This window comes from Coturnix japonica, chromosome 4 (genome assembly GCF_054131305.1).
Source record: "Coturnix japonica strain WE chromosome 4, WE-NBRP24, whole genome shotgun sequence".
NCBI lineage: Eukaryota > Metazoa > Chordata > Aves > Galliformes > Phasianidae > Coturnix > Coturnix japonica.
Window position 1 is genome coordinate 36262468 of NC_140666.1, and position 13317 is coordinate 36275784.

At 42.0% G+C, this 13317-nt stretch overlaps 1 protein-coding gene across 14 annotated transcripts in view; it reads right to left on the bottom strand.

Annotated features, from left to right (window-relative positions):
• Positions 1-8021: 8021 nt before the first annotated feature.
• SLC10A7 (solute carrier family 10 member 7) overlaps positions 8022-13317 on the bottom strand; it is a 135037-nt gene continuing 129741 nt past the window's right edge. For all 14 annotated transcript variants that reach the window (XM_015861163.3, XM_015861161.3, XM_015861160.3 and 11 more), the window contains one exon: positions 8022-11525. In XM_015861163.3, the coding sequence (XP_015716649.1) occupies positions 11481-11525 (45 nt within the window). In that variant the 3' untranslated portion in view covers positions 8022-11480. The remainder of the gene's footprint in view (positions 11526-13317) is intronic.

Here is a 13317-nt window from a genome sequence, read left to right on the forward strand (position 1 = left end):
TTAAAGAACTATCACATATTATTTCAAAAAACTTCTCGTGATGGCATAGTTGTTTATGAATTAATTACAAATACCTATGTCCTTTTCCACTCCCTCTCCAGAGTTAATATTATCAGACTGGCACAGCTTGAAAAATGCCCCTTTCTTCTCCCCAGCACTGTCCCCATTGCCCAGCACTGTTCTTGCCAGGCTGGCTGCAGAAAACAAAGGCTTCAGTCTGAAAAGAAGATGTCTGATTAGGAGAGCAGCACTTCAACGATATTCTTGCCTTCTGCCAAGCTCTACCTTCTGTTAAACTCAAGCAGCTCTGGTATTATTAGTAATAAAACCAGTAATGGTGAGCTCCAAGGGACGTTCTCCTCTGAATTAGAAATGAGTTCTGCTACTTTGTGGATTTGGCTGGGACCGAAAGTGCTTGTGTTTTTCTCTTGTCTTCTGCGTGATGATGCTTCATTTATTGTAGTTGCCATGACAAGAGGGATCGGGGTTTTATCTCTTAATGCTGTTAAAAACACAAGCACTGATTAATTCATTAAAAGGCAAATCATTCAAACGCCCCACGTTCTTAAGTGACCTGCCTTTTATTGAGATTAATCTGAGCTCACATTTGTAGCAGATTTAGAAGAAAAAATGACAGAGCACGAAAAGGAAAGACACAAACCATTCTAATACAAATTAGAGTGAGAAGTGAAAGAACTTCTCTTGCTGGGTGGATGACTGTGTTGGTCACAAATGTAGACCATGGGAGACCTTAGTTCCTCCAGGCAAGTCAGCCCGAAGCAGCCTGTGCCCACACAAGGCTGCCATCTCTCAGCCAAATGCTTGGTGCCTGAACTGCCGGCAGAGGGTACCAAAAGGGGTTCTCCTCTATCACTAATTCACACCCATCTGAGTCTGTCTCCCACCAAGCAAACAGGCATCAGGCACAGCTTTGGCAGCGAAGACTCCCATGGCTGTAATTCTTTGGTGACACTATGATGCTTGAGCTGTCCTAACTTAAAGAAAATACAATTTAGAAACAACTATCTACTGTACAGACATGTCCATTTATCACTCCTTTACCTGCACGCTCATTTTCCCATCTCACGTCACTGTGATTGCTGCTTTCTCACCTCTTTACTTAGAGAAAAACCCACTGTCCCTAAATCATCAGTCCTGGGTGTTGAACATCTAATTCCATCACTGATTCTATCTGCTTTTCCATGGTATCAATATCAGTTTGCCCATCATCAAGCCCTCCCTAAGCGTGTTCCCATTTGACTGGGAGCTGATGCTTCCTCATACTATGCTGCAGATGCCCCATTAAAAGACTCCTAACCCAACTCCAGTTAGCAGAGGATGGCAGCCCTCCAATACCATCAGTGACATTAAATGTAATGCAGAGGGGCTGCATTAAGAAAAGCATTTGGCCCAAAGCTCAATTAAATCATTGTGGACGTTTCCTGCATTGGTTGAATTGTCACTATCAAGCAAATATCAAACACGCACTAATTTTGCCTGCTCCAAAATGGGCGACAAGACTCACAGGAGAAGTCCAAAACTGGAAGCTTTCACAGTTGAGGTCATCAGGAGCATTTCCATCCACCATTTCTGAAGGCCAGGATCACATCCCTGCCCCAAGTGTGCAACCTAACGTCAGCTGCAGCAGTTGCCCAGGATGCGCAGAGCGGGGCAAGCCCCTGCCAGCTTTGTTCTGGGCACTCCCCACAGAGCAGAGCTGGATGAGATCCTGGGCAGTACTGGGATCTGTCACGATGGCTTGGCCAGCTCTCTGGCATAGTTTCTGCAGCTACTGGAGACCACACAAACCAAGGGAGGCAAAGCAGCTGTGCCAGAAACCCGGAGACTGAAACACTCATCATGGCCCTGCAACAGACTGAGCACTGGAAAGGCTGTGTGGGCTGCCTTGCTGAGAGGTGAGCTTCAGTCTTTTCCCTCACCCCTGCCGACCCACCTGCACCTCAGCCAGCTCCTCACCCTGCAGATATATGCATTGTTCAGTAAATTAGCAATGAAAAATGCCTGTAAAAAGAGGAGGAGATGCTGAAATGATTCCTGCAGCGTTCAGCTGCAAAAAGACAACTGCTTACCAGCCAAAAGCAGCAACAAAGTAATGACCTGACCCGCTCAGCAGGTGAACAGCAGAGCAGCCCTTTCATTCCTCCTGATAAGCCAGAGCCTCTCCACCGCCTCTGCCACAGTCTCAAGGCTCAGGCTGAAAGCCAGCAGGTTTGGGCAGCTCTGCAGTGCTCCCTGCCTACCTCTTCCCTCCCATTTCCTCAAAGGCATCACACTGTGTACAGCAGGGAAGAGAAGCACCTTCCCATCAGCTGTGTGGCAGGATCTGGGGGTCACAACCACCCTGGGACCGTGCACTGATCTGGAGCCTCTCTTTAGTCTCCCTCTCACCACAGAACCATTTCCCCCCTTCGTGTCTCATTGCAGAAGCGCTCTTTTCTCATTAGCATGTGTGTGACTCTCCCAGTAAGGCATTTTGTTATATGATGTATGAAGGATCACGTCTCACACCACATTTTACTGTATATTTAAGTGCATGTTTTGCTGATTTACTGCTGTTGTAGAGAACGTCTCCTTCTCTTCGCAGGGCAGGTCTACAACGGATGTATCAGCTCTGACTAATGATTATTAGCACATCCCAAGGTTATGTACTACAATCAAATAATGTGCAGGAGGGAAAAGAGACTCCAGCTTACTGTGCTAAGGACAAAGATCACAGCTAGTCTCTGAATCTTCAGATTGCAATATCCATTACAGATTGCCACCTTCTAATGTCAAAGAATAATTTGTTGTTCAGAAAATGTGTTGCTATTTCAAAGGCAAGTCAAAGATCAGACTTGCTGTATATCAGTGTGCTGATGTACATTAGGAAGTGATGTCCAGGTACCAAGGACATTATGCTGTCGGTATAGAGGGAAAGACAGAAGACGTGACTTGCTGATCTACATTATGCAAACACATGGCCCAAAGTGGAAAAATATTTAACCCAGTCAAGTAGAATGTCACCAGTAATTCCCAGTGCTTAATGTAGCACAAACACTACATGTCAGATAAGTTCAGTGTGGTCCTCTGTGCTAGCAACAGACAAGAAGTAGATCAACCCTCCATGCTGGAGTTTGCTGGGAAGGGTTAAAGCTCCAGCAACCACGAGTAAGAGAAAAAGCTCTGTGGGAAAGCAGCTCACATTTCTCTCACAGCCCTGGCCAGGTAAGTGGGCAGTCCTGCATGTGAGAACTCTGCCACAACTCTCCAGCTATTGGCCAAGTGAGGAGCAGGCTTTTTCTTACAGCCATTACCTAGATGCAATGAGCATTTGCACCTGCTGCAGATCACAGGTGTCCAGAGCACTAGAGGAACAAGACACTCACAAGCTAATTTCTAGCCTTTCATAAAGCACTTTATGAAAGCTTCTTGTGCGTGCCTTTTCAAATTAGAAAGAAACTAAAAGAAAATGCAGAGATTGCTACCTTAAATGTTTCCGAATGGCAGCTTGTCCGACGTTTGGGGACAGCTGCTTATCACAGCGCACATCGGGAAACTTCCTCACGCCATCCCACAGCCGCTGTGGGGCCGAGGCCCGGCCTGCAGCGCCCCAAGGCGCCGCCAGGGGGCAGCGTTGCTCCTGCAGCTCCGCAGCCCGGCGAGCTCCGAGCCCAGAGCTCCCGATCCGAGCTGATAGCACAGCGCTGATAACGCCTAAGCGATAATACACAGGAGGGATGAACGGAACTGCGCACTCGGTGATCTGCATGATTTATCTGGCAAAGCACATTACTTCTTTCTAGAAGCAAATTAATAATAATACCCATCTCTTTTGTCAGCGTGAATTTAACGTAGGCCAAAAAGTCATGGGAAGTTTTCTTCAGAGGGAAGTCCATTCAAAACGGAACAAAAAAGATGACTGAGGGAAAAAAAAGCTTAATAAAGTCCTTTTTAAACGAAAACCACTCAAGGCTTGACTGTTAATCAAAAGAACATTACTTACCTTGCTCAGCATAGCTGCAACCAGGAGCTGGCAGCAGGTCTTAGAAAGGAAACTCTTTTGTCTTTCTTTGGCCATAACTTATAAAACCCTCCAGCTGAATTATTGGCTATAAATACTGTTTTCCCCCTGCTAACGTATCACGCTCCTGGGATTTTGTTCAGAGCAAACATCTTGTTACTAAGACAGTACGCTCCGAAATTTGGGCTCCTGAACAAACTACAAGCACACTGCAAGCAGCAGCTCTTCCAACAGCCCCGTTATGCCGGCTTGACAAACCACGCTGCTGGGATTGTTTTCACTCAGATTGGAAAAGCAAATGGAATTTCTCACCAGATTTAATTCTTAAGCATAATCTACCACCGCTTGCTGCACACCGGAGCACAGTGATGTGTAAAACAAAGCTAAAAATGCAAATGGGGTGAATTAGCAGCGAGATTGATGCGGAAAATAAATAGCCAGATAAGCAAAGCAACCTATTAAATACATGTAAGGTCTTAAACCACAGAACACAGAAGATAAGCCATTGCAAACACTTATACAGGGAGAGTGTTTTTTCTATGTGTAATACACACATTATTTAAAAACAACAACAAAACACCTACTTAAAGTTCTGCTGTTTTTGAACAATGTCCTGAGAGTCACTTTAAATGAGATTATTTGGGCGCACATTTATGTGACTGAATGTACCATTATACAGCTCCTTACACCTGTTACACTTAGAGAAGCACCATGTTAGCTGTGTTGTTACCAGGGGAAGTCACAGACCCCACAGGCCGCAGCACTTTTACTCTGTTCCTGACCCACAGAACCTCACACTTCACAACACAGCCATCTTTTTTTCATTTGAAGGGACCAGAAAGAGAGGAATCTGTAAACAGAGTTGCAAAGACAGGCACACTAGGGAGGTCCTGCTCCTGTGCTCCATTAATGGGCTGTGGGATTTGAGTTGGTGAGGAGAGCTGTGCTTGGTGCTCACAGCAGGCTGAGCTGGAAGGACGGGGCTTCCCACGTTAACACTCCGTGAGCTGCATCAAACAGAGCTATCGTATTAGCTGCCTGAAACTGTGTCACAGCCTTATTTTTAGTACACTTTCATGCCTCTGGGATGTATTTTATTTACCAAGGAATTGGACCTAAACAGAGATGTTAACACCAGTGCACTAAAGGGCACTTCAGACAGCTCCCTGCGAGGGCGGTACGTGCGTTTGGGGAAGGGAAGGCAGAGTGAATGGACGAGCCAAATGCTGTGCGTGCATCTTCATGAGACACTCGTTGGAATCACTGTTTGTTCTCCAGTTGCTCTGAAACAGAACTATAATAAAATATTTCACTGAAAAAAGATGATGCCATTTTTATAAAGAAAAACATTAAGAATATGAAAGAACCTAACTTAAAGCAATACTGTGAAACACAGCAGGCAAGAACTTGCTGAAGATCTTGGCAAAAGGCATCACACAATTATTGCTACACATGTTTCACAGGCTGCCATCGGCACCAACAGTGGGTGCAGGCACTGGCTCAGGGTTACCCATCCAGACTCAAATGCTGCTCGCTGTGCAGCAGCGCTGCTTTGCACTGGATGGCTAAGGACAGTTAGACTCTGCTCTTTCAAAGGTGTTATCCCAACTCCAGATTTATTTCCTAGATTTATTTCCCTTTGATCCTCAACTGACAGCCACAACAGTGAGCTACGGGCCCACGTGGGAGCTGGCAATGCACACAGGGAGGCTCGAGTCCCAGTGAAGGTGTCAGGTTGAAGATAGGGGGAAAAACAAAGACGTTTTATTGCAGATTTCATCAAACATTCCTGGTGAAACCCGGCAGAACTGCATTGAGAAGACACTGGGAAATGGGATACAATCTTCTAACTTCTCAAGCATGGGCTGTGCAAAGACAAAGGGCACTGATGGGAAGCACTGCCGCTCTGATGCTAAGAAATAGAGCCCAGAATTGTAAAAAGCTTTTGTCAATAGAATTTCATACCCAATTATTGTCACGGGACTCTCAAATGTTATTTTCTACAATTCCTCTGGCAAAAGGCCAGATCTCACATGACCTCCATAATTTCCTTAATCACATCAATGAAAATCATCTTTCCTTCAAGGCAACCCATATTCTTTTTTCCTGTTAAGAGACCTGATTTCTCTTAGAATTTGGAACCATTGCCCAACTGACCATAAATAGTAATTTTTCTCTTACAGAGAGGAACATCTGCAAACCTTTGATTTTGTTACAGTCATACATGATGGTACTCACCCACGCAGGATGCTGTCCGGAGAAGGTTTTTTTCTTGTTCACTTGATGAAAAATGCTTTTGCCAAGTGGCAGCTCTGAACACAGGTAAGGAATGGGCAATACACACCCACTCATCATCAGGAGATCATCAGGATCATCAGGAGACAGATGGCCTCGTCTGCATGCTACAGCGTTGAAGGATCGGCTGCCTCGCTGAGCAGGGATTGCAGCCTGTTCCTAGTCTCATGCCTGCTTTCAGTCTGGGTGAGCAACACAGAGCCAGAGCTGGTCTGGACCTACCAGGTACACTAAGAATTAACATGTTATTCTAGGAGCTACGTAGTTCTTCATTATATCCCTTTTCAGTAAGAGCTTACACAGATCTTTGCTTCTTTTCTTTTTTTTTTTTTTTTTTTTTTTTTTCTTAAGTGATCTAAGCCTCAGCTTCAGGAATAGCTCTGAAATCTAAGAAAAATGCTTAACTTAGCAAATACCGGAGATTAGATCAATTCAGTGGGGTTCTTTTCTGCACAACTTTGGTCTACCTGCCCTCCCTTCCAAAACTGTGCTCAGTAAGGTAGGTGGCAGAGAGCACTGTAATTCAAGAGCAGCTATTGCTCATTTCTTTGTCACTCTATAAGTCACTGGCCAGCAGGAATCTCTGCAGAAATGCATCTAAAGATATTTCGAAAACTTGTCCTCCACTGATGAGAAAATTAAGTGGTGACTCATGCTCCCATCAGCTCCAGGCTTGATTACTGCAATTTGATGGACTGAGAAGCTGATATTCCACCGAGACAGCAATTTGCTTAGGGGAGCAGCTGAGAGGCCTCATTGGCACCAATTGCTTCCAACACATCTCTCTTGTCCTTTTAATCACTAGCAAATTTAATTTCACTTCTCACTGAAGATCTCACTCTCTTGCTTTTCTGGCAAGAGAACAATTCAGAGGCTGATTTTGTAACCTCTGCTACAGCTCTAGATTCCAGCATGAAGCAAACGTGCTTGTACCAATATCTCAGAACTATATTTCCTGGCATTTTATTTTCTAGTCTCTCCAATCTAGAGCCCCACTACTCACGATTAGTTACCATCCTGCTGGGTGTTCTCCACTGAATGAGAATGGTAGAGGAACTGTACACATAACCTTCAATTAACTTAATTCAAAATACCTTCTTGCAAGAGCTCACTGTCTAACAATCACAAGTGATACGTGGTTCATGAAAGCAAACTGCAAAGAGACAATTTCTTTCAGACACTGCTCCAAACAGATGCTGTAATTGTGGTAGGAGAGACTGGGTCTACCAGTGGAAATGGGTAAAAGAAATGTGGTTTATACATGCCATAAAAGGCAGGCCATCCAATATGAGGCATAGAATACCCTTCATTTCCTCTCTTCAGATGCTACATTATCACAGAGTGCTGTTAGAACAACGACAGGGCTTTTCAAACAGATTCCTTTGGGAGGGTGCTCCACAGCTTAACAGCCTTTTCACTGGAGATACAGCAAGTGTAGCCCAGGGCAGAATTTAGTCGTCCATCTATTTAACGTGTTTGCAAAGGATGGTATGCATTTCTGGCACTTCATAATAATAATAGTAATATAAATGCATTTGGATTCTAACAAAATGGAGAAACCATGACTTAGCCTCTTACCGTGTTGCAATTCCCAAATGCATCAACATCTATTTAAGTGCAAAATAATCTACAGCTTACAAATATAATGCTGCAATTGTCTGCTGTAAAGGTTCTGTATAAGACTACGACTCAAAACAAAACACAATTCAGTGACTGAAATTTCATTTTTAATGTCAGAATAACATAAAAAAGTAGCTCTTTCACCATATAAAGACCTGCAAAAAATGTATACCAGAGTCTCAGTTCTTCCTAGCATTTCTACACGTGTAACTGCTCATATCTTATGCACATATGCACTTACACATAGATAAATGTGCTTGCAGACAGACAATATTTCATCTTAACTTCTAACCTCCTGCTGTCAAGGTATTTTCACAGAAAACCATACACAAAACTAAAAGCTCCTCTTTCCCTGACTGCCACAATAATTGAGAGGACTACAGTAAAACCAAATAGTTGGGTTACTCCTCTTTGGTCCGTGAACAAGCACAACTGCCCAGCCTCTGCTGAGACTGTGGTCTTTCTGTTGTATAACCTATTCACAGTAGCTAGAAGTTACACAAGAAAACAATGCAACCACAAAATAAAGATCTGTATTTTAAAATACATACAAAATTATTTCTCTTGGACCTTACTGATGCCATCATAAGCTTCTCAAGTACTGCAAAAAAGGGGAGATACAATTTTTGAGAGACTCAACACAACTTACAAAGATTCCCTGTAAACTCTGAAGTGCCACTTTATTGTCTTGGTGGGTTTTTTTCCCCTCTGATATAATTAAATGGGATTATAGGTATACGGAAGCTAAGAAGCATCAACAATTAAGAAAATCCTTATGTATTATATACAAAGTTCTCACTTTTCCATCAGTTTTGCCTGATTACATCCATCACCAATGCTCAGTTGGTAAAAAACCAAGCTATTTTAACCCTCCATTGAAACACTGCTGTATTCAATGAATTAACTTCCCATTGATTATAATTTGCAGTATTTCTTATTTCTCCAAGTTTAGTTGATTAAATATTTTTAAACAGTTCACAGATTCATTTCTTTATTTATTAACAGGACAAGCAAACAATTTAAAAAGCTTGCAAAAGAACAAAGCGTAGGTAATGGGTAAAAAGTAGAGCCAAAGGATAAGTGATTTTATCTTGTTTTCCTGTTAGCCAAATGAAATTCAAAACCATCCTGTTTATTAAGGGCACTAAGCGTAACAAGAAGTCATAAAACAAACACAACAGTCTTTAAACAAAACAGAATTGATACGCATAATTAAGTTTCATGAAGTATGGTTTCAAAACACGCATTGCAGTTTTGTTTTATATTCCCTTTAGATGAACACCTCCAATGCTGATACACAACATTATGCTGCCCCAAGCAATCAACGGTGATTTGGTAAAGGCTTTACCAGAACTCCACCTTAAAACAATCTGAAATATTCTTAAATGCAGAAAATACTGAAAGAAAAAAAAAAGTTTTCAGTGGAATCTAAGCAAGTTGTTGGTTGTACTGAAGGTAGGAGATTCAGTACACAGAGGTAGCTCAGTAAGGGAAGCTGCAGTGTTCTGACTATTTAGCATCAACACAGCTACGCTCGGTTACTGTATGCTTGAACTTTTCCTGCAGATTAAAACAACAACGATACAACAACAAGAAGACTATCACTTTCTGGGAATGTTGTTTTGCCATTTAAAAGTAACCGAAAGAGACACTGATTTCAATGGGAGATTAAGTCCTTAAGTATTCTGGAAGTTTGGGTTTAGAGAAATAGAATAAAAAGATGCCATCCTGAGTCTGGTCTATGCTGCAAGCACAGACAAAGGAATTTCAATGCACAAGGAGCCAGTTTCTGATTAGCGTGTTTAAGAAACAGCCAGAGAACGTGAATGTTACTCTCTGCAGTCACCACCCAGGTTGGCCCGCTGGTGTAACTGACTATACCATTAAGAGATACAGTGATCTAAACTGTGTGCTTGCTGCCTGCTGCCCTTTGTATCTGGCTACAGAAAGAGAGCACAGCACTGGAGGATGCTGGGAGCGGACAGTGAGCAGAGCTTGATTCCTCTCCAGGAAATGAAAATAATTCAGCTTGTGACCACATCACATTCCTTTGTTATGTGGTTTCTTTATTGTTGACAACAAGTTTGAATAAAGGTGACACTGTTGGCTCTCAACATTTTCTCAGGCAAATGGTAATGGAACAGTCTTGCACTAACTGACCATCAGGTAAAGCACCCAGGATTGCTTTCCTGTTGTTCACATGAATGACAGGCCAGAAAAACAGAGTAGGTATATCAAACACTTCTTTTTTTCACTAAGGAAAAAAGATACGTATTTAATGTACCTATCCTAACAAAAAAAGACCTTTAGCTTGTGTAAATGCCTACAGCCTTATCAGAGCTACATCTGCTAAAGATCTGCTCAGTTGCACCATTAACTGCAATGTTAACCATGGCACACGTGACACTTCTGCACTCACATCGATACCTGTTTGACCTATTTCTTCCATTCCTTTTAATGTTGTAACGTGCAATTGCCAGTACAGTGTTTGTACATGGGTACCCCTCAGAGCCCAGTGTAGGATTGTCAAATTAGCTACGATAGTGTTCCTGTTACTGTAAGGATCCTTCTAATTAGAAAATAATAATAATAATAATTGTCAACTCTTGTCCTCACAAGCTATTGTTCATTACCAACGCAGCAGTGTAGAAAACAAAGCTCGGCTTACTACAATAGAGACTCTGCTTCAATATTAGCATCCTAAATTCTGTCACTGCAGATCTCTGTGCATTGCGCCAAGGGAAGGACGGGAAAGAAAGAAAAAAAAGAAAGAAAAACAAAAATTTGTGTTCTTTAGGGGTAAATTATAAAAAATCTGCTAGCTGCAAACACAAATACTTCACTCATAACCCAAGCACCAGATCAGTTCTTTGAAGAAGCTTATGAGGCATTTAAGATATACAATGGCACAATATCATACAATGGAATTGAAAGAATTTTCTTGAGAAACCATTAACTTTGAAGGAATGTCTAGACAACTGTGTCAACAAATGCAAATAATTCATGCTTCTCAGCTTCTATCCATTGGATGGCCCCATGCTGAGTATACACAAACTCAGAAGAAAAAGGCATGTCACAGTCATATGACTAGGGAGTGTAACAGAATCACACAGAAATTCAAGTCAGTCTTGAAAAAAACCCTTCAGCAAGCTCTTCTCCAGGGTAAGCCAGCAGTGGGACAGGCTACTGGTCATTTTGGCTACTTACAGCTGCTGCACCCTGACTTCAAAGCAGGGGCAATGGAAGAAACACAGCTGTTATTCATGACCTCTTCATTTCACTCTGTTAGAAAAATAAAAACTAAACAACTTCAAAATACTGTACAAACCTTTTGCAGCAGCCAACAAAGCGGCTTCTGGAAACAACACTTTGCCAAAAATGCAACTGTAAGGCACTTGACGGGTATCTTTTATATATATATATATATATGTATATATAAAAATAAAATATGAAGCAACATTCACAAATACCCAGTTGTCTCAGTCGTCTGTGTGTACAGTATAGTACATATATACATTCACTGTGACACCGGCCATCTCCAGCATTATACCTTCACGGGTACTTTGGGTTGCCTCGTTAACTTCAGTGCCTGTGAACATAAAAAATAAAAGCAGTCACTTCCTTATATTCTTAAAAGAAGACTGACAGCACAAGACGAACCTTTTCTTAAGGGGTGACAAAATGCTCTGGGTACTCCTGGGATGCTGAGTGAGGTATCAGCATGTTGCTGACGGGCCACTCTGGCTTTTGTGATACCTTTGCATCTCTGGTAGTCCATCACAACAGACAGCCTTAAGAAGGGAACAATAAGGAATACTGCCAGACTGCCAACAAAGGAAGCTGGAATGGATTTCAGATATCTTTTAGAACAACTTTTAGACAACTATTGGGGTCCTGCTGAAGAAACCACCTGTGGCACAGATTAAAAAGCTCTGAATTACCCAGGGAAAGACAGTGAAGAAAACTTCCACAAACACCTTTGTATTCTCAGACCTTCTTTCACACAGTGCAGTCACTGCTGCAGTGATGGATGCCATGCACTTTGGGTGTGACCTTCACGTCTGTGGAAAGGTAACAACAAGCCATGCCCATCCATCCAGAGACAACCTTATCCCAAGTGATGCTGACATTTTTGTTTACAATGGCTGCAGTTTAGTCTGCTGTTACCAAACGTTTTTACAAGGAGAGAAACTCCATGGAGAAACCTTTAAGTAGAAGGGTTGGTCAGTTACGGTAGCTAAAATATGCAGTATGAGTTTCAACTCAAATAATGGTCATCCTTCCACTTTGGCAGGATGCACTCTCACTAACTTAAGAGGTTTTCAGCTACTCCTGTATACATGTAGGCACTGTGAAGGATATGCCTTCTTTTGGTGTGCTGTGCAACAAAAAAACAAGCTCAGTGCTTTCTTGTGGCCTGAGCAAGAAGGAAGTTCATGAAATTTGGAACTGGTGTTTTCTGAGTCTTCCAGGGGAAAGCGTCCTGACAGACTGCAATTTGCGTGGTGCATAAGAGACTTATCATTTCTGGAGAGCTGGCTAAACAAGTGAAATTCATTCTGAGAGCTAAATGTGATGGGTCTTCTTATTGTAGATATTAACCTTTAATATTGTACATTTAAAGCTTGTATGCACTGCTTGAAAAACATTCTAGCACAAATGTAAACTCTTTTAAAAAAAAATAAACCCAATCCTTTAAAAATAAATATGCGTTATTCCCCTCAGAAACACCAGCTTTCAGAAACACCAGCATTTAACTATTGTTAAATCTCACCATTTGAGATTAGTCTTTTAGATATTATTCATCAAGAGACTCGGGAGAGGGATCAGTTCACATTTTGTTTGGGAAAACAATTCTTTAACTTTGTAGTTTGGCAGATTCTGCTGCCATATTTGCAAACTAGAAATACCTTAGCGTAGATGAACCTCTAAATATTTAAATTCAATTTCATACAACCAGATCACGTGTACTATCATAATTAAGTAAGAATGTCACTGCAGTTGAGTACTGTGACTGGATAACCACCTCCCCCTGCAAGAGATGCCAAAACGAAGCCAAGGTGTTTATAGAAAATAAACATCAAGGGTGATGATGACATGTTTATTTTCAAAGCAGAAGACCATTATCCAGTCACAACATTCACTTCTATTATGCTTATTGCAACCGTACCAGACCCGACCTCATTGATTTTTCTTATGAGAGTAATTAAAATAACATTTGTGAATAATAGAGAAGGCCAACTGAAGAAACTGCTGCAACAGAACAACAATTCCCCAAAGTGCTTCTATGGTAGCATTACAGTCTGATTAGCACAGAAGGTTTATTTGAAGCTTAATGAATAAGAAACTAGTGTTGGTGAACTGTAAATCTCGGCAGTACT